The sequence below is a fragment of the Antechinus flavipes genome, chromosome 1, assembly GCF_016432865.1.
Source record: "Antechinus flavipes isolate AdamAnt ecotype Samford, QLD, Australia chromosome 1, AdamAnt_v2, whole genome shotgun sequence".
NCBI lineage: Eukaryota > Metazoa > Chordata > Mammalia > Dasyuromorphia > Dasyuridae > Antechinus > Antechinus flavipes.
The window spans coordinates 645,791,631-645,818,782 of NC_067398.1; the positions used below are offsets into that span (position 1 = coordinate 645,791,631).

General features: G+C 34.3%; 1 protein-coding gene across 2 annotated transcripts in view; it reads right to left on the minus strand.

Annotated features, from left to right (window-relative positions):
• The window catches only part of TOP1MT (DNA topoisomerase I mitochondrial), an 85,934-nt gene that overhangs the window by 31,920 nt on the left and 26,862 nt on the right, over positions 1–27,152 (minus strand). Inside the window, exons 8-10 of one of the 2 annotated variants that reach the window (XM_051971187.1) lie at positions 11,358–12,622; positions 3,713–3,828; positions 1,332–1,453 (exon numbers count right to left, since the gene is read on the minus strand). In XM_051971187.1, coding sequence (XP_051827147.1) covers positions 1,332–1,453; positions 3,713–3,828; positions 11,358–12,622 — 1,503 coding nt within the window. Of the gene's footprint in view, positions 1–1,331; positions 1,454–3,712; positions 3,829–6,576; positions 6,817–11,357; positions 12,623–27,152 lie in introns of those variants that run through there. The other variant, XM_051971188.1, reaches the window with a different exon arrangement.

The following is a 27,152-nucleotide window of genomic DNA, read 5'->3' on the forward strand; positions in this document are numbered from 1 at the left end:
CTCTGGGGGAAGGATAGCAAGTTTTGTTTTGGACATAAGTTCAAGATGTCTATTGAACATCCAGTTAAAAATGTCTGAAAGACAGCTGGAGATGTGAGAAGACTATGGTCAGCAGAGAAAGATAGATTTGAGACTCATAAGCATAGAGATGATAAGTAAATTCATGGGAGCTGATGAGATCACCAAGTGAAGCTGTATATACAGAGAGAAAAGGCTCAAGACAGAATCTCAAGTTTCTGGGCCAACAAAGGAAATAAAGGAATAGAGTCATGAGGGGAAGAAAACCAAGAGAGAAAAGTGAACCAAAAATCTAGAGAGAAGAGAGAATCAAAAAGGAGAGGATGATTACTAGTGTCAAAGGCTGAAGAGAAGTCAAAGAGAATAAGGACTGAAAAAAGGTCACTGAATTTGACAGACAAGATATTATTAGTTAACTTTGGATGTCAATATAATACAAGATTAGCATGGTATTTTGTTTGATTTTTTGTAATCAACTTAAGGAGAGAGGAAAAAATTTAAGATATAAAGAAATAGGAGTTTAAAAACAGTAATTTTATGACTATCAAATGACTACCTACATTTAACACTTTTAATTCAGTGTCCTTATAGTGAAAATAAACCATTGGGATAGATGTAAAAGATATTTTAAGGTCTGAAGTAGCTAAATAGAAATTTCATTTTATTTAAGCTGACAATTTTTAAGAATACAAAGAAATATGCCAAGATGTCCAAAATAATTCAAAGTGAAAAAACTGGAGTAAGAAGAGCAAAACTAATAAAATCACAAAAACATTTAAATAATGTCAAAGGCCAAAGTTTGAGAAGGAAAACAGAAGATGAATCTTATTATCATTCATCTACTGAAAGTATTTTAAACAGTTCTGATTATGATTCTTTTCAGTCATTTAATCTTTCTAGGACTCATATTCCCCAGTTGAAACAGGAGAAATGAACCAAATAACCTGTAAGTTTCCTTACATCTAATGATCAAGGTTGGGTATAGCATATTGGGATTTCTGTTTCTGTTTTGGCTCTTTATGAGGTTATTTATAATGAAAATTTAATAAAAGAGGGGAAAGAGACAATTCAATTCAAGATTAAAAACAACAACAACAATTCATTCAATCACACACACACACACACACACACACACACACACACACACACACACATGCAAGATAAAATACCTTCCACCAGTCATTGAAGAAGTTATTTTGAAAAACTTCTTTAGTTGTATATTCATGATCCAACATTTTCACACACACACACACACACACACACACACACACACACACACACACACACACACACACATATGCAAGATAAAGTACCTTCCGCCAGTCATTGAAGAAGTTATTTTGAAAAACTTCTTTAGTTGTATATTCATGATCCAACATTTTCCCATAAAAGGTAGCAATCTCTTCAGTTGCTAAACTCAACTTCATAGCTTTTCCTGTGGAAATTAAAAATCCAGGTTCATTTGGTGTGTATGCTGTTTATTCAATTGTTCTATTACTTCCAATGTTAATATCTTAACATTGCTCCTTGTCATTTGTGTTCATTTTTCCTTAGCACCAAGAGGTCTGTTTTGTGTATAAATTGAAGGAGAAGATGTGATGAAAATCTACAAAGATTATTTTTATTCTTCAAAGTGTTTAGTCTTAACAAATATCAAATGTTCAATAAATGTTTAACTGACAAAACCATGAACCCTGATTTAAGAATTATCTGAAATTTCAAAATTTACTGATTCTACTTGTTATTTTAACAAAGCTAGATTTAACACTTAACACTTCAGAATTGGAAAAATATGCACAGATAAGGCCAACCAAAAGTTCTCTGAAAATGTGCATACAATATCAAACAGTAGAGATAAAAACAATAATACTTCTGAAATAATTGCATTTTTAGAAGTAAGTTTAGAAATACAAAAGATATCCCTAGTACTAAGAAATAACATAGCTCAATGGACAAGTAATGTGACTACTATGGGTAATGACCCCAAACCACTCAACATTTTGATGCTTTAGTTTCTTTCTCTTGAAACCAGGTGTTCTATTTTCTCTCAAAAGAAAATATCAGTTTATGAAAGAAAGAAACCATGGTTATTCATTTTTTAAAAATCCATCATTGTTGCTCATCATACTAAGCTTCTATATATGAAAAGCACTCAATAAATAACTGTTGAATCAACATTGCTAATGAACTGAGTTGTCGATCAAAAAATATTTACTATCTGTGCTAAAAGAGGAAAGGGAAGAAACAACAATAATAACCTAAAATAATTTATAACTCAATTAGCAACAAAAAATAAAAACCAAAGGCAGCTAGATGGCTCAATAGATAGAGGAACAGCTCTGAAATCAGGAGGATCTGAGTTCAATTTGACCCTAGACACTTAACACTTATTAGCTGTATGACTTTGGGCAAGTCACTTAATCCCCAAAGGCCTCAAAAAAAAAAAAAATCAAGTATTTAAAATAAAAAGCAAACCCTTTCCCCCACCCCCCCACATTTGGTATTCAGTGAAGACAATAAAAGATTTCAGGACTTATGGAAAGAAAAGCATAAGGACCTTATGCACCATAGAGGAGAAGTTTCCCTTATATGCTTCAGCTTCAACAAAGTAGAGTAGATCAGATAAATGCAAACTGATCCTATAGGAACTTTCACTGTGTATTTAGGGATGCCAGAATGTAGAAAGAATGCTCATATAGAGGAATTAAAAGGAAGCATGAATCAGTCATTACTTGCTGGTATGGAAGTTGGTGGAGTAAGTTGGTTCAAATGTGTAAAAGGAGAATGACCTTCAGAACCAAAGAGATGATGGCGGAATCTAGAGATTTTCTGCACTTTCTCAACTTGTGACATCTTTGTGGTACCTTTGGAGGTTCACAGATATTTGTCATTTAGAGTTGTGTTGTGTACAGCTTCTAAGCATATATATATACAGTATCCTCCATAATGGGAAGTATTTAATGATGAAAATGTAAAATGAGATCGGGCCTAGTGATATTTATGTGAATGGCTCTTTGAAGCAGGATGCTATTGTCAACTTGGGTTTCTACAAATAAAATCAAATCCAGGTAGTCTATTTTTGTAAAATCAATATGTTTTGGAGTTATTTACAAAGAAAATCTGAGATATATAGGAGGGGAGACAAATAAATACTAAGACCATTACTAATTTGATATCTTAATTGCTGATATTCAAATACACATGAATACAGAATATTAACTTGAGAAATCCATTTTTCCCCATTTTGAAATCAGATGGCAATGAAAAAAATTAGGATTTTGTTCATATGGAATATAACCTGAAATAAACATTATCTGTCATGGCTAAGCAAACACAAAAACTAGACTTGGGAGTCAGAAAGCCTGAGTTTCAGCATAGTCTTTGCAATCTAACTACTAGCTATGTGACTTGGAGAAAACGACTTCACTTCTGTCTAGATTTTTCATCTGTAAAGAAAGGATAATGCTAGTTATATTGTAACACTCCTGCTGTGATCTAATAGTTGACACACATGAAGTATTTTATAACAGTGCTACATAAATGATGTTATTTGGGAAGAAAAGAAACATGCTAGAGAAGAACATTGAGCTTGGGAGTCAGAAGAATTGAGTTTGAGTTCAGCTATTTACAAGATTATAAAGGATAGTATTTGAAACATTATCTAAATGGGGGCTATTATTGTTCAGTATCTTACCATCATAATAGAAGTGAACTTCATCTGGAAGTGGTTCATATAAAGGTGCAAAGTATGGCCCTTTATGTTCTAATTGTTTCCATTTCACACCATCTTCACTTTTTTCCTCTTGCCACCTAAAGACAAATCACATAAATAAATTTACTCCTTCATGGAAAAAATATCTTTGTAGTCAAAAGCATATAGCTTATCTCAGATTTCAACCTGGCTCATCCCCAAGTACTGAGAGCTAATTTCATACCTTTCTCTCAGTTTCATTATCTGTTAAATTAGAAAGTTGACATAATTAAAAGGAAGTTTGTACAAAAACAGTCATGGCTGCTTCATTTTTAAATGGTGAAAACAAGAAATAACATATTGTCCCCACATATACAGAATTAGGGAAACAAGTGGATTAACAACATGATCAAATACTACCATCCATTAAAAATGATAAATATGGGACAGCTAGTTGGTGTAGTAGATGGAGCACCAGCCCTGAAGTCAGACCAACCTGAATTCAAATCTGGCCTCAGTCACTTTACACTTCCTGGCTGTGTGACCCTGGGCAAGTCACTTAACCTCAATTACCCCAGAGCTCCCCCCACCTCCAAGACAAATATACAAAATGAAAAGAAATAATAAAAGTCCAACTTGAAGCATATCATGCATCATGGGTACTATTTAAATCTCATTTCTGTTTTGGTCAGAAACCCTGAAGGTCTTCCCCTCTCAACTTTATTCATTTATTTATTTAGAAATAAACTTTTTTTTTTTTTTTTTTTAATTAAGCCTTAATCACAGATGGCTGTGGTTTCAGACCAACCGAAGACCTTAATGTAAAAAGGCCAAGGTCTCCCATTGCATCCATTGCTCCCACTGGACCCAGATGGGTCTTGGAGGAGGAAGTAGACTTTGCACTCCCCCTCCCCACTTAAATCCAATTCACTTGAATGTCATGATGTCACTTCCCTGATGTCATGGTCCTCTTCAGTGTGAAGGGCAAACAGTAGCAGCAGCAGCAGCAACAACAACCACAACCACAACAGCAGCAGCAACAACCACTACTACCACCAATGAGGAGGACCACCTTCTGGTATAAGAAAATCCAATGAAATAATGCTGGTGATTAGGTATTTACTTTGAAATCACCACATTTAAAAACAAAAATATTTTTTATAAAACATTTTTCCATTCTGCTGCCATGTCTCACTCTACAACCAGACTTCCAAACCAAACTTCCTACCACTTCCATCTACCTCTAGCACAAAAAAACCACAATCTTATAAATTCTATCATAGCCTCTGGAAAGGTTATGCCAATCAACTGCCTTATTATTTCATTCACAAGCTTGGAAATGCTTCAAACCAAAATATCCCTCCTTGTCCACGATTACCCAATATGAGTTATTCATTCATTTTAATCATGTCTAACTCTTCATGATCCCATTTGGGGTTTTCTTGGCTGATATGAAGTGGGCTTACCGTTTTCTTCTCTAGCTCATTTTACGTATGAGAAAGGCCAATATCATATAACTTAAGTGTTTGAGGCTGGATTTTAACTCAGCTCTTCCAGAGTTATCCACTGTGCCCTAGCTGCCCCTTATATAAGGAGCTTCATCATTAGCATGCAAACTTCTCAAAGGGAGGAACTATCTTTGCTTTATATTTCTATCTTCATACATACTTTTTCACTCACCTGCTTTCATCAAAAGCTAGAAAAAAGTCTATATTTAAGACTGCTAAAACACTGGGGTAGGCTCAAATTATATTTATCAAATCCTCCCCGCCCCCTAATATAAGAAGCTAGATTAGCCAGAAAGGGTTTTCACTTTTATCTTGAGGCATTTAAAGAATAATTATTATGAAATTTAGAAAGATTCTCCTGTTTAGGTAAGTAATAGACAAGCTGACGTAGGATTTTTCTGAATTCTCATTATGATTTAAAGGGCCTAAAGCTAATTTACAAATTCTTCATAATATTTATACCTTACTATAATACTTCAGAAGTATAAGTGACTTTTTCAATTAAATGGCAAATGGATAGAGCACAGAGCCAGGATCTGAGTTCAAATCCAGTTCACTAAAAGTCAAGACATAGCTGAACAACATAAGTAACATTAATTATGATTTAGTTAAACTCCATTTTACAAAGGACAATGAGGAGGAGGGAAAATGGCTTGCCCAGAGTCATAACAAAACCCATGGATTCCACTTCTAGTGCTTTTATCATCATGACCACACTCTCTCCTAAAACAACCTGCAAGGTCTCTTATACTTCTTGATTCTATGAATTCTGAAAAATCACTGGAATTATTATAAATATGAAAACTGTAAGGGACTCTATAGATCAATGAATCCAACTGAAACAATGAGCACACAGATCAGTAAAGAGCCTTGAGCAAGGTTATTGGATTCCTTAAGAGCAGCATCAAAACAAGAAATCAAGTGTCTACTGAAGCCTTACTAACTTTTACTACATTAAAGTAGGGGCAATTAGGTGGCAGTCAGATAGAGCAGTCAGGAAGATGATTTCCTGAGTTCAAATCTGATCTTAAACACTTCCTAGCTGTGTGACCCAAAGGAAAGTATCTTAACCTTGGTTTGTCTCAGCTCCTTCATCTGTGAAATGAGCTGGAGAAGGAAATGCAAACTACACCTATGTCTTTGCCTAGACAACCCCAAGTAAAGTTATGAAGAGTCAGATACAACAGAAAAATTACTCAGTAACAAATTTAACTATGTCCTGAGACTCACTGTCAAAGGTACTGAGAGGTGAGAGTGGGGTGGGTGGACATCCAGCAAACAGTCTCAAAATGACAAAAAGTACTTTCTTCTGCCTCAAAGGGGAAAAAAAAGAGCAGAAAAATCTCAATCAACACTCACCTAGATCCTACAGATCCCTTTTTTCTCTGTGCTGTCACCAGCCAGAAGCACTGCCTTCTCCAGGTGTTCAGGAGGTGACTAGATTTGGTATCATACCACGTGCCAGAGACTACTATTTTAAGCCACAATCTGTTTCCAATACTAATCCGCATCCCAAAGTATCACAACAGAAACCATGCTTGTTTAACCAGAGACCAAGTGGGAAAATTAAGATACTTGCATAAGCCTGTTTGTTGACCTTATACCCGGAAAGAATCTGCATTTACATACACTTGTTATCCACTGTGCTTTTAGAATGCAGCATTCTGGGAAGTGTAGTTCTAAACCTGAAAGTCACACAGCATATTTACATAGCTACACAGCCATACCACAGTCCTTCCTGACTCTAACATTGTAGGCTTTTGGTTTTTCTGTATTAAGAGGTTTAGATTTAAAACTGACAGAGTCTCTAAAGGCCAATTACAATTCCTTAATAATAGATGAAGAGACTAAGGTCCATCCAGGGTAAACAACTTGTCTAAAGACACATAAATAACATAACAAGAGAGATTCCAAAATCAGTGCTCTATTTTTATCTGTAGTCTCTCCTAAGGATATGTTCCATCTGATTCTTAAAAGAATATATCAAGTACTGATGCAAAAGGGGTATGATGCTACCTTGAAGCAGGCAGTTTGTATCATCATTGGACTAGGAGTGTTATAACCTGGTTCCCCTAGTTACTTCTATGATGTTAATCAAGTTTCTTCCCTACTCTGACCTCAGTTTCTTCACTTGTAAAATGTGACTGCTGCTTAGGTGTACCATTCTATGATTCCTTTTGGTACCAAAAGTCCATAATAGAAAGTAGTTTTTACTATTATTTAAAATGAGAACTGAAAGATAGAGAAAGCTTACCTTGGCTGTGGCCAGGTTTCCTCATACACCCAGAAAAAAATCAATTAAGTATGAAGTTGAAAGAGAAACCAATAAGGGCTGTAGGTGTTTGATACCAACTATCTGAAGATTTGATGCCTTTCCCTCTTTATGTTCATTTCTTAAAATACTCAATATAATTTAGATATTCAGAATTTAAATCATGAATCCATGTTAACTGAAGAATTGTACAACTAAAAGGCACCTGAAATTACATAGTTCCCCTTGTTTTATAAAAAGTTTCAACTCTGCTTCAGTTACCTCTTAATTGTGCAATCATGGTTAAATCTTGAGTCTTTTTTTTTTTTTTTTTAAACTTTAAAAAGGAACAAATATACTTGCACAACCAGCACAGGGCTACTCTGAAGAACATACTTTATAAACTTTAAAGAAATCAGTATTATGTAAAATACCTTGTAGGACTGGATCATCTGGCTAACAAAATAGACTTTAAAGTCACTGTTCTAATTTATTCAATGAACAAGGACCACATTTAAAAGATATCCATCTAGAAGTTATACTCATTCAGTTTATTCTTGGTTTATCCTGACACCTAGTGGCTCTAAAATACCAATACACTGTCAACAAAACTTCAGAATTCATTTTTCCCCTCAGGCCTTTCTTGACAATTTTTGGCATTCATCATCATTTTTGAAAAGCACACACCAGAGCCAACTTTTAAAATCCAGGTAATGTATCTGATTCTGTATCTATTGCTTAATTTGAGAAATTTTAACCATCAAATCATAGTTTTGATTCCAAATTTGAAAGGATCTCAAAGATCTTTTTCTAGATTTTCATGGCAAAGATACTTGTAAGGTTTATAACTTTCTTCTCCAGCTTATTTTACAATTGAGGAAACTGAGATAAATAAAGTGAGTTGCCCAGGTCACACAACCAACATCTAAAGTTTTTCTGACTTGAGGTCCAGCACTCTAAATTACTGTATCATCAAACTGCTTTAATTCTATCTAGAAACATAGGTCTATATCTGACACAAATCCATCATAATCCATCCACTTCTGACAGCCTATCATCCATTCTGTTACAATATGCTTCTTCTTTTGAAATATCCCCATTCTACTGGGAACAGTAATCAAATAAATACTATCCCTGCTTTTGGAAAGAACAGTGACAATCAGTTGCCCTATATCCTTTTTAGAATGTCAGCTTTTTGACAATAAAGATTGTCTCACATTATTTTGTGTCCTCAGGACCTGGCTAAAGAATAGGTGCTTAATGTTTTTTCATTTAATCATTTATTATAAAGTCATTTAAATGTTCTTTTTTATAGATAAGGAACCTACTCAACTACATCATCATTCCTTCCACTCTCAATTCTGCTCAGGCCTTCCTTGGCTATCCTTTCTCTCTTCCCTGTCTTATCTTACATCACTGAGATCTTTCCCAATTGTCTTGTCTCTTTCACTTGATTCATTCTTGATTCCTTACTCTCACTCACACAATAAATCCAATTTATTGCCAATTCTTGTCATTTCTACATTTAGAATTATTTCTCGAATAGACGCCCATATCTCTATTCAACATAAAAAACACTTTAGTTCAGACCCCTCATTGCTTCTTGCCTGCAATATTACAAAGGTCTTCTAATTTATGTCTCTTTCTTAATTAAGTCTTTCCACATTCTAACCTATCATCTGCTCATTTGCCAACAGTACAGGTCTGGCCATGTTATACTGCCCTTCTCTCTTCCACCAATAAACTTTAGTGGGAAAGAGAACAAGTATTTATTAAATACCTATATGCTGTTTTACAAACATTAACTCATCTGAAACTCTTAACAACCTTGAAGAGTTATAGCTATTATCTTTATTTTGCAAAAGAGGAAACTGAGACGGACAAAGGTGAAGTGACGAGTCCAGAATCATACAGTTAAGTCTCTAAGGCTGGATTTGAACTTGGATCTTCCTGACTCAGGTTTAATACTCTATCCATAGATGTTCACTATCTCCAAAATCAAATATAAAGCCTCTAGTATTTAAAGCTCTTCCTAACTTGGCTCCTCCCTATCTTTCTAATATTCTATAATAGGTTAACCTCCACACATTCTGAGAAAAATCTCCTTCAACCCTGCCTCAGTGAAAGACCTCACCAGAGAGAAACAGCTTCATTCGTTATCTAGGTAGGGTTGGTTCAGTCCTGAGTTAAAGAATTCCAACCCTATTTAATTAAAGAGACTCATTCAATTCTATTCAAATTCCAGCCCAAGCTGAAACCCAGCTTGTAGATAAAAAGAGCCAACTTGGAACAACTCCTTGCAGAGGACCTGACATGCCATGCCATGTTATGCCATGCTAGGCTATGCCAAGGAAACATCTGCCCGCTGGGATAATATTCTCTACTAGCACTACCCTCTCTTTATCCTCACCTATTTCCCTAATGAGACTTTATGCCTCTCTGTCAGGATTTCTTTAAACTTTACTTCTCTGCCAGAACTCCTCCACTGAGGAATTCAGCCTTTCTATTCTTGCATAGTAAAGGCTGACTTCCCAATGCCAATAATAAACCTCTTTTATCAGTCTAGCCTTTTTGGGTCTGTAAATTCCTTTACAAAGAATCTCTGTACTGCCAGAAGGGAGTTCCCCAAAACTCCCTATCCTTGTGCTAAATCCCAAGGGGAAATAGGGGAGCCTAACCTCTCCATTTGGTTCCCTGAACCTGCCAAATAGACCTCATCATTTAATTCCCTGACCACCAGGAACCCTAATCTCATTTTGGTTCCCTAAATCAAGACCTCATCGTTTGACTCCCTGACAAAAGGGAACCCCAAAACCTAAACCTCATCAATTCTACTTTCCAGCAACATGGCCTATTTGTAGTTCCTTGAACACAACTCCATTCCCCCCCATGTCTGAAGTACATTCCTTCCCTACTTCTTTCTTTATGTTTCTTTAATCTGTAAGGCTCAGCTCAAATCCTACTTTCTGCAGGCCTTCTCTAGTCTCCCTATTCCTGAGTTCCTAGTTGTGACAATAAATGAAACCCCTAGAAGGGTTGTAGTATTTGATTATTATTATTATTATTATTTTGCTGAGGCAATTGGGGTTAAGTGACTTGCCCAGCGTATTTGAATTCTTAATGTACATTTTCACTGGGCTAGTTACCTACCCTCTGAGATGACCTTTCATCTACTCTATACATATTTTGCATGAATCTAGTTATTTACACATCTGCTCCATTATAATGTAATCTCCTTCAGGGTAGGAAGTGCTTTTGCCTTTCTTTGTATATGCCCCATTGCTTAGCTGAATTTCTGGGTCATAGTAAATAGTTAATAAATGATTGTTGATTTAACTGACCATTTCTAGATGATCTCTAAAGTTCTGATCAGCTCTAACCCCTATAACTGTTCAAATTTTCTAAAACTTCCACAAAATTTTTACTTACAATATGAAAATTTTAGATCTTTCTTAGAAACCAGATAGTATATATCATTTTGTATATGTATAATAGACTTAATGAAAACTCTTAGGCTATCAATATTCTAAAGTTTATGTTTAAAACTAGACTACATTTTGTTCTACATAATATTAGTATTAAGTGATTTTGTTATAGGCCCCAAATATAGCCAGCCACAAACAGTAATGGCCAGTCTATTGAATCAGGCTACTAGAATAACCAAACACCCCAATTCTCAGCAAAGGTGAGAAATGATGTTACCTTTTTCCTGAAAGCATGCATTAATATGAACCTTCTAGAAATAATTTACATTGGCTTTATATAATGTTTTCTTCTAAAAGACCTAAAGCAGAAGTTAGCTATACTTTCATTTTCAAACACAAAAACAATGCACTTGTTTGAAATATGTTCATAGGAAAGGTCAGACCTACAATCTAGTAAAACATACCATTTCCATTTATTTTCTTCCTCCTGTCTTTTCTTTTTTCCTTTTTCATTTTCCTCCTTAGGGATTTTCTTCATTTCTTTATCTTTTTTCTTTTCCTTTTTCTTGGAACATTCTTCATTAACTAACAGCTTTTCCTTTTTCACTTTATCTTTTGCTCCACTTTTCTTTACCAGGAATTGATTTTTTGCTTCTTTCTTGTCTTTTAGATCCTTTTCTTGTATGGCTTCATTCTTCTCTCTTGATTTTTCCTGTCTTTTCTTTTTTTTCCCTCCTTCATGGCTGCCTCTCGGCTTTTCTTCCTGAGTCTGTCCACTTTCCTCTCTTTCAGTTTTTATCTCTCTTTTTTTCTCTCTTTGTCCTTCTTCTGTTAGGCCCCAATATTCTATCTTTCTTTCTTTTAACTTGTGTACGCCTTCTTCTTCTTCCTTGCTTTTCTTCCTTTTCTTTTCTTTTTTATAAACCACTGTTTCTGATTTAGTTTTGTTCTCCTGTAGCTTCCTCTCTTTTGCTTTCATGGTGCCATCTTGTTTTTCAACTTCATTTTCTTCTTTAATTTTTTCAACCCTCAGTTCTTTTTCCCCTTTATTTTCATTATTTTGTATATGTTTCCCTTCAAATGACTTTTGTCCTTTGGGGGTTTTTATTGTCTGATTTTTCTTTTCAGTGCCCATTTCCACAGGAACCATTTTGTTATCATCTTTTTTGCTCTCCAGCCATTTCTCATGATCTCCTCCCATTCTGTTGATACAATCATATTCTACTTTATCTGCATTTTCTTTTTTTTCAGATTCTTTTATATTCTCTTTTGTATTGTTGTTTTCCTTTTCAGCCTTTTCTTTCAAGACATCTTGGGTGTCACCATGGTTCCTCTCAATCATTTCAATTCTTCCTATCTTCTCTTTTGTTTTCTTGTGCTCACTACCACTCTCCTTTAATGACTTCCCTGCCTTTTGAGACTCAGTATGTTTTTGTTTATGATGTTTTTCTTGTCTTTTCTTTGAGTCCTTTTCTTTAAGAACTTCCTGCTTATTTTTGCCAATTACATCTTTTGTCCGGTTGCTAACTATTGTTTTGTTGTTTGATTCTTCCATGGTGCTCCAATCTATAATGCTTACAAACTTCCTCGTTCCCTTTTTCCCCCCAATGGTGACTTTACTTAAGGGATCTTCTTTATTTGCTGAACGCTTCCCATCTTCACAGATTCCTTGATTTCCACAACCAGGAGTTTCTGGCTTGCTTTCATGAACTTCTTGTAGTTTTGTAATCTTACCCAAAAGGAGAGAACACAAAAAAATCAAAAGTAAAAGTTAGATAGCACTGGTAACATTTCATAAACTTAGACAATTATAAGTGTTCAATTCAAATCTACACTCATTTATGAAGTACTTAATGTGGGCAACACACTGGAATTGATTCAAAGAGCAAAAAAGACATAACCCTTTTCTTCATGGAGCTTATATCTCAGCTCATGTACTGTAAGTACATGAAAATGATGCAAACAAAATAGAATACAAGATCCAAAGAAGGGTACTATTTGAGGAAGACAGGAAAGAATTTGAGTTATGCTTTAAAGTATGGATGGAAATTCAAAAAAACCTTTCCAGGGACAGGGAAGCAGGAGTAAAGCACAAAGTTCATCTGAAAGATATACTTATGTGCATGGTTCAGCTTAGAAATTAAGAATGGAAAAGCAGGACAGTAACAATTATATAGGATCTTAAAATGCCAAAGTAAGGAATTTAAGTTTTATTCAGCAGGCAATGATGAGCCACTGAAGATTCTGAGTTTTAGTATTACATAACTGGACCTATACAGAAAAGAAATTAGTTCAAAACTAACATTAAGGATGATTTGCCGGTGAAGGAATGCAATAGGAGAGAGGATGCAAGAAGATAAGATGATGTGTTGAGACTATTTTAACACTTCAGGATGATAAGAAATTAGCTATACTAAGTAAATGGGCACTGAAATAAAGAAAAGGGGTGAGACAAGAGAAATATAACAGAAATTCAACTACCAGAACTTAATAACTAACTGTACAGAAGATGGGAAAGGAAGAAACAAAAGAATGATAGAATCACAGAATCTGAGCTGGAAGAAATTTCAATAGTCATCTACCAATCCAAATCCCTAAAAGAAGCCTTCTTACAATATACCCAAATGGTCATTCAGGGTTTGTTTGAAGACCTGCAGTGAAGTGGGACACATCACCTCTTCAGGCAGTCACTTCCTATATTACTTTAAATCTTAGATAAATCTCCCTGACATGAAACATAACTTTGTCTCTTAGAAATTTCTATACTTTTCTGCTAGTTCTACACTCTGGGACAAAGAGAATAAATGAAGTGCTTTTCCTACATTACAACCCTTCGAATACTGGAATATTCCTTCTCTACATAAAACATCCTTAATTCCTTCAGGTGATCTTCACTGGACATGAATTTAAGGTCCTTCACCACTCTCATCTTCCTTTGGATACCATTCAGCTTATCAATGCTCTTCCTAAAACATGATTCACAGAACAAAACATAGCCCTTCTATGTAGTCTGGCCAGGGCAGAAAAAAGACCAGTTCTTTATTCTCAAAAGCTCTATCTCTGGAAATTCTGCATGGAAGGTGATTTTTTTCACTGTTGCCAAACAGGGGAAAGGAAATTAATATTTAGCTAAGGCAAAACCTGGTAACTGGAAGGATGGGTTCTTGGTTAAGCAATCAATCAATTTACAAGAATTATTATACGTGATGAGAGCTGGTAAAAAATAATACAATTGCCTATAATTTTACAAATATGATGATTTAAAACTGAAGATAGAAGGATTAGGACAAAACTACTATTAAAAATATGTCTGTCATACACAGAGTAGCCGATACAATATATAAGGAGAGCATCATTAATTTAAGTAGAGATTACACAAGAAGAAAGACAACAATAAAATCCATTGCCTCATATACCTCTATGCTAATATATCAAATATGCATAATAAGCAATGAGGAAAATAGGATCTCATAGAATACACAAGAACTGTTGAGATATTGGAATATGCAGCCAGAAAGTTAGCCCTCTTCAAAACAGAGGAAGGAAAAAGAAGTAGGACAGAATTGCATTAAGAAGACATATCCGGGAAAGTGGCAAAATGGACATTTTATTCCCTCTTCAAGCCTTCATCAACATTATATCCCCCCCACACACAAACAAACCCCAACTTTCCCATAAGTTAAAGATCTTGCCTCCTGCTTTACTCAGAAAAGAGATTATTTTCTGTGAATTCCTCCTCCCCCCCCCCCCCCGCTTTCTCTACATTTCAATACAAATGGGAAAAAATAAAAGTTATCAGAAACAACTGTGCCAATAAGGTATTTGTTAAAATTTCCAAATAATTATACAAAACAAGTATTTATAGAAGCATAAAATATTAAGACTCTTTTAAGAAAAACAGATGGGAAATCTTGTGATGACTGTGTTAGCACCCTGGATACCTTAGAATCAGCTGGAGTCAGGATAAGCAAAAGTCCTTAGTCTTTATCTTGGTCTATAGGGGAAAATGAATTGGATAGATGCAGAATCACTGTGACCTCTCCTCTTCATCTCCTGCCCAGAAGTGACCCTGGCTAGTCTTACTCCATCCCCTAGTCCCTCCTACAATCCTCTGTATACAGCAAAATTAGCAAGCCAGCACAGGATAGTGGGAAGGGCCATTCCCCAAGCACATGCCCATAGAGTAGTGTCCAATTGGTAATTAGCCTTAAGTGCTTGAACCAAGCTCAGTGTATCTACTCAAGAGTTTCAGCCCGCTACAAAATCTAAATAACCCAATCTCAAAAAAAGAAACAAGTCATAAATGAATTCCCAAAGAAAAAGAATACAATTTTCAGATGGATTTTCTAGTGAATTATATCAACCATTTAATAAACAAATAACTCCCATCAAGGAAGACTATATCAGGGAAAAAAACCACAATTAGAGTTTAATGAATATTATGGCAAGGGAAGCAGAGACACGATTATGGGGAATAGAAAAGACATTTGCTGAGCTCTCCTCAGCTTTCTACAGAATCAAAACTACATCAAGCTTCTGAACAGATTTTGGAGTGACAGAACTCACAAACATTTGGAGGATAATAACTTTTCTAGCTTGGAAGGACTTCGGAAAAGGTCTTGCTCAACTGGGCAGGAGACAATTTGGTCCAGCACAGGTGGGGAGCAGAGAGGCCCAACATGAAAAATCTATCTGAAGACTCTTAGCCAAAATACAACAGCTTTGGCTACTCTGTCTTGGTTCATAAGGCCATACACAACAGACCCGCTGTGAGAACTCTAACATAACTACAAAAGGCAAAATGTGAGCCCCTGAACTCCAACATAACAGGTTCGGACTTCGCTGGACCCACTCCAATGCAGTGGGAAACCCTGCAGTAACACTGGTCCCAGCACAGTCAGTGAGAAGCCCTTGTCTCCTTGCAGAGGAAGCTTGGGACAATCTCCCCTATGCCCTAGGAACAGACCTCAACATTTAAAAATGAGCAAAAAAGCAAAAAGCGCCCTGACCACAGCGAGCTACCATGGAAACAGGGAAAATAAGAACACAAACCCAGAAGAGGACAGCAAAAATAAAATGCCTTCAGATGAAGCGTCAAAAGAGGATATGAACTCGTCTCAAGTTCAAAAGGCTCTCTTGGAAAATTCAAAAAAGATCTTAAAAGAGACAGAAAAAAATTGGAAAAAAAGAAACGAAAGCTTTGTAGGAGAGTTATGAAAGTTTGGGGAAGAAAGCCAATAGTTTGGAAAAGGAAGCACAGAAATTGACTGAAAAAAACAACTCCTTAAAAAATAAATTTGGCAAAATGGAAAAAGAAAACTTGTAAAAAATTAAATTTGGCTAAACGGAAAAAAATATAAACAGAAAACTTTGTACTCCCAAAGTAGAATTGTCCAAATGCAAAAAGAGGTAAAAAAAGCTAACTGAAGATGGTAATTTGGGAAAGATTCTGGGAATTTGGTGGAGTAGGTTAGTAAATTTCAGGCTCTCCAGATTTCTCCACAAATAGAACAAATTTACACCTCAGGACAAACATAGACTGGTAAAAAATGAAGACTTGGGACAGAAGAGAAATGATTCTGATACAACCTGGCTGGCTGTGAAATGCAAACAGCTCCCGGCTAGCTGGGTATGGCTAGAGCCTTCAGCAAGAACCACAGAAACTTATACTTCCTGGACTGCTTGAGGAGTTGAGGGTCTGAGTCCTAGAAGACCGAGGAAACCTTGGCTTATCTGGAACACTAGGCCCAGCTGTGCTGCTGAGACACAGCCCTAGAGAAGAAGGTACAAGCACATGGCAGTGTAGAAGCAGTGGGGCAGAGACATTGCTAGCTGTGGGCACTTGCTGGAGGGAGGAGCTCTTGGTTTGGGGTTCCAGGTCAGAGGGGGAGAACTGAAGTTAAGCCAGAGGCGTCATCCCCCACCTACCTCAAGATTAGAGATGCTTACACTAATATCTCTTATTTTTTTTAAAAAATGAAGCAGCAAAGAAGAATGAACCCAACCACAGAAACTTACTATGGGAACAGGGAAGACTTGGGGTCATCTTCAGAGGAGGACATGGAAGTAAAAAAAACTTCTACCCTAAAGAGTAACACAAAATGGCTCCCTGCCCAGAGAGAATTTATAAACTCAAAAAAGAATTTAAAAATCAAATGAAGGACACCGAGGAAAAACTAAATAATAATAATAATAAAACCAGCCAAAAAATCCAAGAAGATTATGGAAAAAAAGTTAACAAACTAAAAAAGTATAAAAATAACTCTTTGAAAATTAGAATTGGGCAAAGGGAAGCCAGTGAAGATATGAGAGACCAAGAAATAACAAAACAGAATATAAAACATCTTATAAGAAAAATGACATATCTAGAGAACAGATCCAGAAGAGAAAAAATATATAAGAATAACTGGACTGCCTAAAAGCTGTGAACAAAAAGGGAATCTTGACACAATAATGCAAGAAATAACACAAGAAATTATCCTGAAGTAACAAAACATGAAGGGAAAGTAGACACCAAATCACTATCTCAATGAGATTTTTTGTGGAAAACACATAAAAACATTATTGCCAAATTTTGAAACCCTAGATCAAAGAGAAAATTTTACAAAGAACAACAACAACAACAACAACAACAACAACAACAAAAAACAATTCAATTATACTGGAGTTACAATTAGAATTGTACAGGATTTAGCAGCAGCCAGGATAAAAGATCACAGATTCTAGAATCATATTTACCAACAATCAAAAAAATTAGGCCTGTGACAAAAATATCATATCCAACAAAATTATCTACATAATACTGAATGGAAAAAAAAAATGGACATTCAACGAACTTGCAGAATTTCAGGTCTTTGTATCAACCAACCTGAAATTAATAGAAAATTTAACATATAAGAGGCAATATCAAAGATCAATTTCAAGAAATTCAACCTGGACAAATTATGTTTTTTTTAAATATGGGAAATGTATATCATATGTTAAAGATTGACATCTACAATAGGATAGCGCAAAAGAAAGATTGGGGAGGAGTTAAAGTGAAAATATTAATTATGTTATACAAATGAAGTACAGAGGTACAGAGGAAGAAAACACACCGTAGCATTAGAGGAGGAAAGCTCATAGTTCTGAAAACCTATAAATCTGCAAAACTACATATATATCATGAAAGGTACAATACCCTTCAAAATGTATAAAGAAATAAGGGGGAAGGGATGGGTAGATGGAGAAGCAAAGGCTGAGGGAAGAAGAGGAATCCATGGGTGGGGAGAGTAAGTAAAGCAAATTAGAAGCAGAATTAAAGCAAAGGGTCAGCAGGAATAGGAAAGATATGTATGTGTATGTATGTGTATGTTTATGTCTATATCTATATATATACATAAATAACTGCCTAACTATAGTCTGCTTGGGGTGGGGGAGGGGAAGGATGAAAAGGAGAAAAAAAGAATAAAGTAAAAAAGGTACAAAGCAGGGAACAAAAGAACAATTTGCGTGTGTGTATATGGGGGAGGATGAAGTGGAATATGTGTGTACATATGTATATGTTTATATCTACATATGTATACATAAATAATATCCTTTCTTAACTATAGTCTGCTTGGGGTCGGGGAGGGGAAGGATGAAAAGGAGAAAAAAAGAATAAAGTAAATAAAAATAAAGTAAAAAAAGGTACAAAGCAGAGAACAAAAGAACAATTTACAAGGAAGTAAAGAAAAGTGGACACTCATGAATATAATTTCTCTTACTAACAAACACACACACACACATATATAATTTCTTGAACATATACGTATATAAAATTTCATTAATTGGTGATTTGTTGTTATATATTTTGAATCTTCCCTGATGTTCTGCTGGGCACGTGATAATGTTTCTTTTTTCTTATTTTTTTTAAAATAAAATAAAAAATTTTTAAAAAGAAAGAAAATAATTATTTAAAAATTAGAATTGGACAAATGGAAGTGAATGACTCAATGAGTTATCAAGAAAGTCAAACAAAAAAAATTATAAATAGAAGAAAATGTAAAATACTTCATTGGAAAAACAACTAACCTGGAAAATAGATCCAGGAAAAACAATCTAAGAATTATTTCAATACCTGAAAGACACAATGAAAATAAAAAAGCCTAGACAACAACTTTCAAGAATCATCAAGGAAAACTTCTCTAATATGCTAGGATCCAGAGGGCAAAATAATCATTGAAAAAATCCACCAATCACTTCCTGAAAAAGACTCCCAAATGAAAACTCCAAGGAATATAGTAACTAAATTCCAGAATTATCAGTTCAACAAGAAAATACTGCAAGCAGCCAAAAAGAAACAACTCAAACATTGAAGAGCCACACGCTGGATTACTCAGCACCTAGCAGCTTCCACATTAAATATGGGAAGGCCTGGAATAAGATATTCCAGAAGGCAAAGGAGTTTGGACTACAACTAAGAATCAACTATCCAGCAAAATTAAACATTCTCTTTCGGGGGAAAAGATGGACATTCAATAGTCAATCATTTCTGAATGAAAAAACAGAAATTTGATGTCCAAATATAAGACTCAAGAAAAGCATAAAAAAAGTAAATGGAAGGGAAAAAACACCTATGTTTTTAAAGGTTAAAATGTTTACATCCAAACATGAGAAGGTGATAAATTTAACTCTTGAAAACTGTATCTTTTTCAAAGGAGTTAGAAGAGTTAAGTATACTTAGAGGATACAGGTATAAGTTCATTTTATTGTGATGACATAAAAAAAATTAGGGATGGAAAGGAGATTATATTGGGAGAAGAAAGGGGAAGACATAAAATGGGATAAATTATAAAACATAAAGAAGTACAAAAGACCTATTACAGTTGAGGGAAAGAAGGGAGGGAGATGAACATTGTTTGAACCTTAATCTTGTTGGATTTGGCTCAAAGAGGGAATAACATTCATACTGTGTTTGATAGAAATTTGTCTCGCCCTATAGGGAAGTAGATGAGGAAAGGGGAAAGAAAAGAGAGAGGCTAACAGAAAGGGGAGCAGAAACAGGAGGAAAAGGGAAGGCAAATTGAGGGAGGTATTAGAAGCAAAACACCGGTGAGAAGAGAAAGAGAAAGAAAAGAATAAATTGGGAAAAATAGGATAGCAGGAAATTCAGAGTAGTACTTAAGTGTGAATGTGAATGGAATGAGCTCTCCCATAAAACAGAAGCAGAAATCAGAATGGATTAAAAGCCAGAATCCTACAATGTTATTTATAAGAAACATTTGAAACAGAAAAAGATACATACAGAGTAAAGGTAAAAGGCTGGAGCAGAATATATTATGCTTCAGCAGAATATATTGTGCTTCAGCTAAAGCAAAAAAAAAAAAAAAAAAAATTAGGGGCAGTGATCCTGATATCAGATCAAGCAAAAGCAAAAATAGATCTAATTAAAAGAGATAAGAAAGGAAACTACATCTTGTGAAAGGCTACCATATATAATGAAGTAATATTAACAGTAGACATATATGCAACAAGTAATATAGCACAAAATTCCTAGAGAAGTGCAAGAAGTAGACAGCAAAATTATACTGTTGGGGGATCTCAACCTTTCTATCAGAACTAAATAAATCTAACCACAAAATAAACAAGAAAGGAGTTAACAGAATTTTAGAAAAGTTAGGTATGATAGGCCTTTGAAGAAATTTGAATAGGGATAGAAAGGAATGTATATTTTTCTAAGTGGTACATGGCACCTACATAAAATCTGAGCATGTAATAGGGATTAGTCATACACAGAAAGGCAAAAAATAGTAAATGCATCCTTTTTATATAAAGATGAAATAAAAATTATTTCTAATAAAAGACCATGGAAAAACAGACCAAAAACTAATTGGAAATGAAATAATCTAATCCTAAAAAAGGTGTGGGTCCAACAAAAAAATCACAGAAACAGTAATTTCATCCAAGAGAATGGCAACAATGAGACAACATACCAAAAAATATGGGATGCAGTCAAAGGAGTTCTTAGGGGAGATTTTATATCTTTAGATGCTTACATGAATAAAAAAGAGAAAAAGAAGATCAATGAATTAGCCATGCAACTAATAAAGTAGAAAAATAACGAATTTAAACCACCAATTAAATATCAAATTAGAAATTCTGAAACTCAAAAGGGAGATTAATAAAATTGAAAGTAAGAAAACTATTGAACTAATAAATAAAACTAAGAGTTGGTTTAACGAAAAAAAAAAAACCAATAAATGATAAACTTTTGGTTAATTTGATTAGAAAAGAAAAAACCAAATTACTAGTATCAAACACGAAAAGGGTAAATTTACCACCAATGGAGAGAAAATTAAAGCAATAATTAGGAGCTAGTTTAGCTAACTGTATACAAATAAATCTGTGCATTTTAAGTGAAATGGATGAATACATATAAAGATATAAATTGCCCAGATTAATAAATAAAGAAATAAATTACTTAAAATAGTCCCACTTTAGAAAAAGAAATTGAACAAACCATTAATGACCTAAGGAAAAAATCTACAGGGCTACAACAAGATTAAGGTTCAAACAATGCTCATCTCCCTCCCTTCTTTCCCTCAACTGTAACAGGTCTTTTATACTTCTTTATGTTTTATAATTTACAAATGAATTCTACTATACATTTAAAGAAAAATTAATTTCAATACTATATAAATTATTTGGGAAAATAGAGGAAGAAGGAATCCTATCAAATTTCTTTTATGACACAGATATGGTATGGATACCTAAACCAGGATAGGTCAAAACAGAAAAAGAAAATTATAGATCAATAATTGATGCAAAAATTTTAAATAAAATATTAGCAAAGAGATTACAGCAATTTATCACCAGGATAATACATTATGACCAAGTGGGATTTTTATCAGGAATGCAGTGCTGGTTCAATATCAGGCAAACTATTAGCATTATTAACTGAATAAATAACCAAGCTAGCAGAAATCATGATTACCTTAACAGATACAGAAAAAGTATTTGACAAAATACAACATCCATTCCTATTAAAAACACTAGAGAGCATAAGAATAAATGAAGTTTTTCTTAAAATGATATGTAGCATCTATTTGAAACCACCAGCAAACATTATATGTAATGGGGATAAGCTAAAAGTATTCCAAGTAAAATCAGTGATGCCCATTATCACTACCATTATTTAACATTGTACTAGAAATGTTAGCTTTAACAATAACAGAAGAAAAAGAAATTGAAGATATCAGAGGAGATAATGAAGAAATAAAACTATCATTCTTTGCAGATGATAGTATATTTAGAGAATCCTAGAGAATCAACTAAAAACTACTAGACATAATTAACAACTTGAGCAAAATAACAAGATATAAAATAAACCTAAATAAATTCTATACGTTACCAACAAAGCCCAGCAGCAAGAAATAGAAAGAGAAACCCCACTTAGAATAACCATAGGTAATATGAAATATTTGGGAGTCAACCTGCAAAGAGAAAGTCAGGAATTATATGAACACAAGTACAAAACACTTTCCACAAAATAAAGTTAGTTTTAAACAATTGGAAGAATATCAAGTGTTCAAGAGTGAGTCAAATTAACATAATAAAAATGACAATTCTACATAAATTAATCTACTTCTTCATTGCCATACCAATCAAACTGCTAAGAAATTGCTTTATAGAACTAGGAAAAAAAAAAACAATAAAATTCATCTGAAAGAATGAAAGATAAAAAATTCCAAGGAATTAATTTTAAAAATACAAAAGAAGGTGGTCGAGCTGTATTACACCTAAGACTATATTACAAAGCAGAAGTCATCAAAATCATTTGGTACTGGCTAAGACATACTGGTTCAGTGGACCAGGTTAGGTTCACAAGTTGCAATAGTCAATAACTATAATGATCTAGTGTTTGATAAACCCAAAAACTCCAGCTTCTGGGATAAGAAATCACTATTTGACAAAAATTGCTAGGAAAACTGGAAAATACTATGGCAGAAACTAGGTAGGCACCAGCATGTAACACACTATGCCAGGATAAGGTCGTAATGGGTTCAGGATTTAGACATAAAGGGGGATACTATCAAGCAAATTAGGAGACAAGGATAGTCTACTATTGTGTCCTGCTTTCTAGAGCCTCCACGTTGGGGTGATTAAAATATCCTGCTTTCTAGTAAAGAAGTGATGAGGTAGGATTCCTGAGGATGGTGGGAAAATGGAGTCCCACCTCATCATTTCTCCAGGAAAGCGTATCTTTTTTTAAAATTTTATTTTAAATTGTGCTTAAATTTTTATTTAAGGCTTTTTATTTTCAAAACATATGCATAGGTAATTTTCAACATTCACCCCTGCAAAACCTTGTGTTCCAATTTTTTTCTAACTCCCTTTCCCCCCCAGCCTTTTCCCTAGATAGCAAGTAGCCCAATATATGTTAAATATGTGCATTTCTTTTATTAGGAAAGTATATCTTAATCACCCCAGTGTGGGGGGGCTCTAGAAAGCAGGACACAACAGTCTACCTGTCAGATCTGTGGAGGAGAGAGAAATTTATGACCAAACAAGAAATGCAGAGTATTATGAAATACAAAATAAATAATTTTGATTACATTAAATTAAAAAGGTTTTGCATAAACAAAACCAATGCAGTCAAGATTAGAAGGAAAGCAGAAAGCTGGTGAAAAATTTTTTACAACCATTGTTTCTGATAAAGACCTCATTTCTAAAACATATAGAGAAATGATTCAAATTTATAAGAATACAAGTCATTCCCCAAGTGATAAATGGTCAAAAGATATGGACAATTTTCAAAGAAATTAAAACCATTTCTAGTCATATGAAAAAATGACTAAATCACTACTAGAGAAATACAAGACAACTCTGAGGCACCATTTCACATCTCTCAGATTGGGTAAGATGACAGGAAAGATGATGAATGTTGGAGGGGAAGTGGGAAAATTGGAATACTAATACATTATTGATGGAATTGTTAATTGATCTGTTCTTTTTGGAGACCATTTTGGAACTATGCTCAAAGGACTATCAATCCATGCACATCCTTTGATCCAGCAATGTTTCTACTGGTTCTGTATCCCAAAGAGATCATAAAAGAGGAAAAAGGACCCACATGTGCAAAAAATATTTATAGCAGCCCTTTCTGTAGTGGCAAGAAACTGGGAACTGAGTAGATGCTCATCATTTGGAGAATGGCTGAGTAAGTTATGGTATATGAATGTTATGGAATATTATTCTTCTATAAGAAATGATCCGCAGGATGATTTCAGAAAAGTCTGGAGAGTCATGAACTGATGCTGAGTGAAATGAGCAGAACCAGGAGAACATTGTACACAGTAACAAGATTATGTGATGATCAATTCTGATGCATGTGACTCTTTTCAACAATGCAGTGATTCAAAGCAATTTTAATGATTTGTGATGAAAACTGCCATCAATAATTATGAATGAATCCAACTATTCTGGAGAGTAATTTGGAACTATGCTCAAAAAGTTATCAAACTGTGCATACCCTTTGATCCAACAGTGTTACTACTGGGCTGATATCCCAAAGAAATCTTAAAGAAGGGAAAGAGACTCCTATGTGCAAAAATGTTTGTGGCAGCCCTTTTCATAGTGGCTAGAAAATGGAAATTGAATGGATGATCTTCAATTGGAGAATGGCTGAATAAATTGTGGTATATGAATGTTATGGAATATTATTATTCTGTAAGAAATGACCAGCAAGATAATTTCAGAGAGACCTGGAGAGACTTATGTGAACTGATGCTAAGTAAAATGAGCAGAACCAGGAGATCATTATACACTTCAACAACAATATTATATGATGATCAGTCCTGATAATCATGGCTCTCTTCAACAATGAAATGAACTAAATCAGTTCCAATTGTTCAGTAATGAAGAGAACCAGCTACACCCAGCCAAAGAACTATGGGAAATGAGTGTGAACCACAACACAGCATTTCCACTCCTGTTACTGTCCACTTGCAGTTTTGTTTTCCTTCTCACGTTATTTTTACCTTATTTCTAAATCCGATTTTTCTCATGCAGCAAGTTAACTATATAAATATGTATACATATATAGTATTTAAGATATATGTTAACATATTAAAAAAAAGAAAAGAAAATGCTATCCATAGCCAGAGAGAGAACTATGGGGACTGAATGTAGATCAAAACATGGTATTTTCATCATTTTGTTGTTTGTTTGTTTGTATTTTTCCTTTCTCAAGTTTTTTTCTCTTTTGAACTGGTTTTTTTTTTTTTTCTGCAGCATGACAAATATAGAGCTATGTTTAGAAGAATTGCACATGTTTAACCTATATCAGATTGCTTGCTGTCTTGGAAAGGAAAGGGGAGGAGAAGAAAGAGAGAAAAATTTGGAACACAAGTTTTACAAAGGTGAATATTGAAAACTATCTTTGCATGTATTTGGAAAAATAAAATACTATTAAAATTTTTAAAAATAAAGAAAAAAGTATTGCCAAGCTTAAAAAAAAAAAAAGACTGGATTCATTGGTCAATCTCTTATCACAAATTTTTGTACATATTTCTTTTTCTAAATATTCACGTGTGCATGTGTATTTGTGTAGTTTATAGTCAAACCAGAGAAGAGAAGGAATCTCTCCTAATTATCTCCATTACAAAGAGAATAGTAAATGTCAGTTTGACTGGAACATAGAATTTGTGAAGGTCAGTAATGTGTAGTCAATGTGGAAAGATAAGCTGAAGCCATAAATATATCTTTACATAAGTCAGGTATGTGTGTGTATGCGTACATGTTCCTTGAGTAAAGGAATTATTTCATTTTTGTATAACCAGCAGGGTACATCATACTCTCTCTCTCTCTTATGCTGAGGCAATTGGGATCAAGTGACTTGCCCAGGGTCACACAGCTTAGACATGTTAAGTGTCTCAGGTCCTCCTGACTTTGGGGTTGGTGCTCTATCCACTGCGTCACTTAGCTGCCACACATCGTAGACTCTTAATAAAAATGCCTGTTGATAAGTGGAGGCCCATCAATTGGAGAATGACTGAATAAATTGTGGTTTATGAATATTATTGTTCTGTAAGAAATGACCAGAAGAATGATTTTAGAAAGACCTGGAGAGGCCTTGAACTGATGTTGAGTGAAATGAGCAGGAAGACTAGGAGATCATTATATACACAATACTATATGATGATCAATTCTGATGGTCGTGGCTCTCTTCAACAATGAGATGAATCAAATCAGTTCCAATGGAGCAGTAATGAATTGAACCAGCTACATCCAGTGAAAGATCTCTGGGAGATGACTATGAACCACTTCATAGAATTCCCAATCCCTCTATTTTTGTCCACCTGCATTTTTGATTTCCTTCACAGGCTAATTGTACACTACTTCAAAATCCAATTCTTTTTGTACAGCAAAATAACAGTTTGGACATGTATACAGATATTGTATTTAACTTATATTTTAACATATTTAACATGTATTGGTCTACCTGCCATTAGGGAGAGGGGGTGAGGGGAAGGAGGGGAAAAGTTGAAACAAAAGGTTTTGTAATTGTCAATGATGAAAAAATACCCATGCACATATCTTGTAAATAAAAAGCTATAACATAATTTTAAAATGCCTGTTGAGTTAAAAAAAACTGTTGCAAATATATATGTATATGTATGTGTACATATATATTTATGTATATTAACCAAAGAAGAAAGACTCAAAATGGTAATATGCAATTTGTATCAGTGCAAGGATGTTTCAACAATGAGAATACTAGAACATAATAAATTATAAAAATAACAGAAAAAATCAAAAGACTAATAGAAGACTGCATTTACTTGTATTAAAAATATGAAAAAGGATAAGAACAAAAAGATTTTTTTAAAAATAAAACTACAAAGTATAAATCTAAAATGCAAGAGCTAGCATTACTTGTAAATAATACTAGCTTCCCCAATAAGTGACTGTTACATCACTTTTTTTATCTGAGGTAATGTTAGAAACACTAGCTATAGTAATTTTTTTTAAGTTAGTAAGTCAGAGGGAAGAAAAACTATTTCTCTTTACAGAAAATAAGATGGTTTACTGAGAGAACACTAGATAACCAATTAAACACTTGTCCACTGTAAGCAATGACCATTTTATAACCACTTAATCAGCAGAGATGACATTTGTCTTGTTCATCTTGTGACAACCCATTCTTATACATTAATTCTGGCCCTCCTGAATAATCAAAATTAAGACATCCAACAGAGAGATTTTGTATTTTACCAAGCTTCTTTTGCATGGTTTGA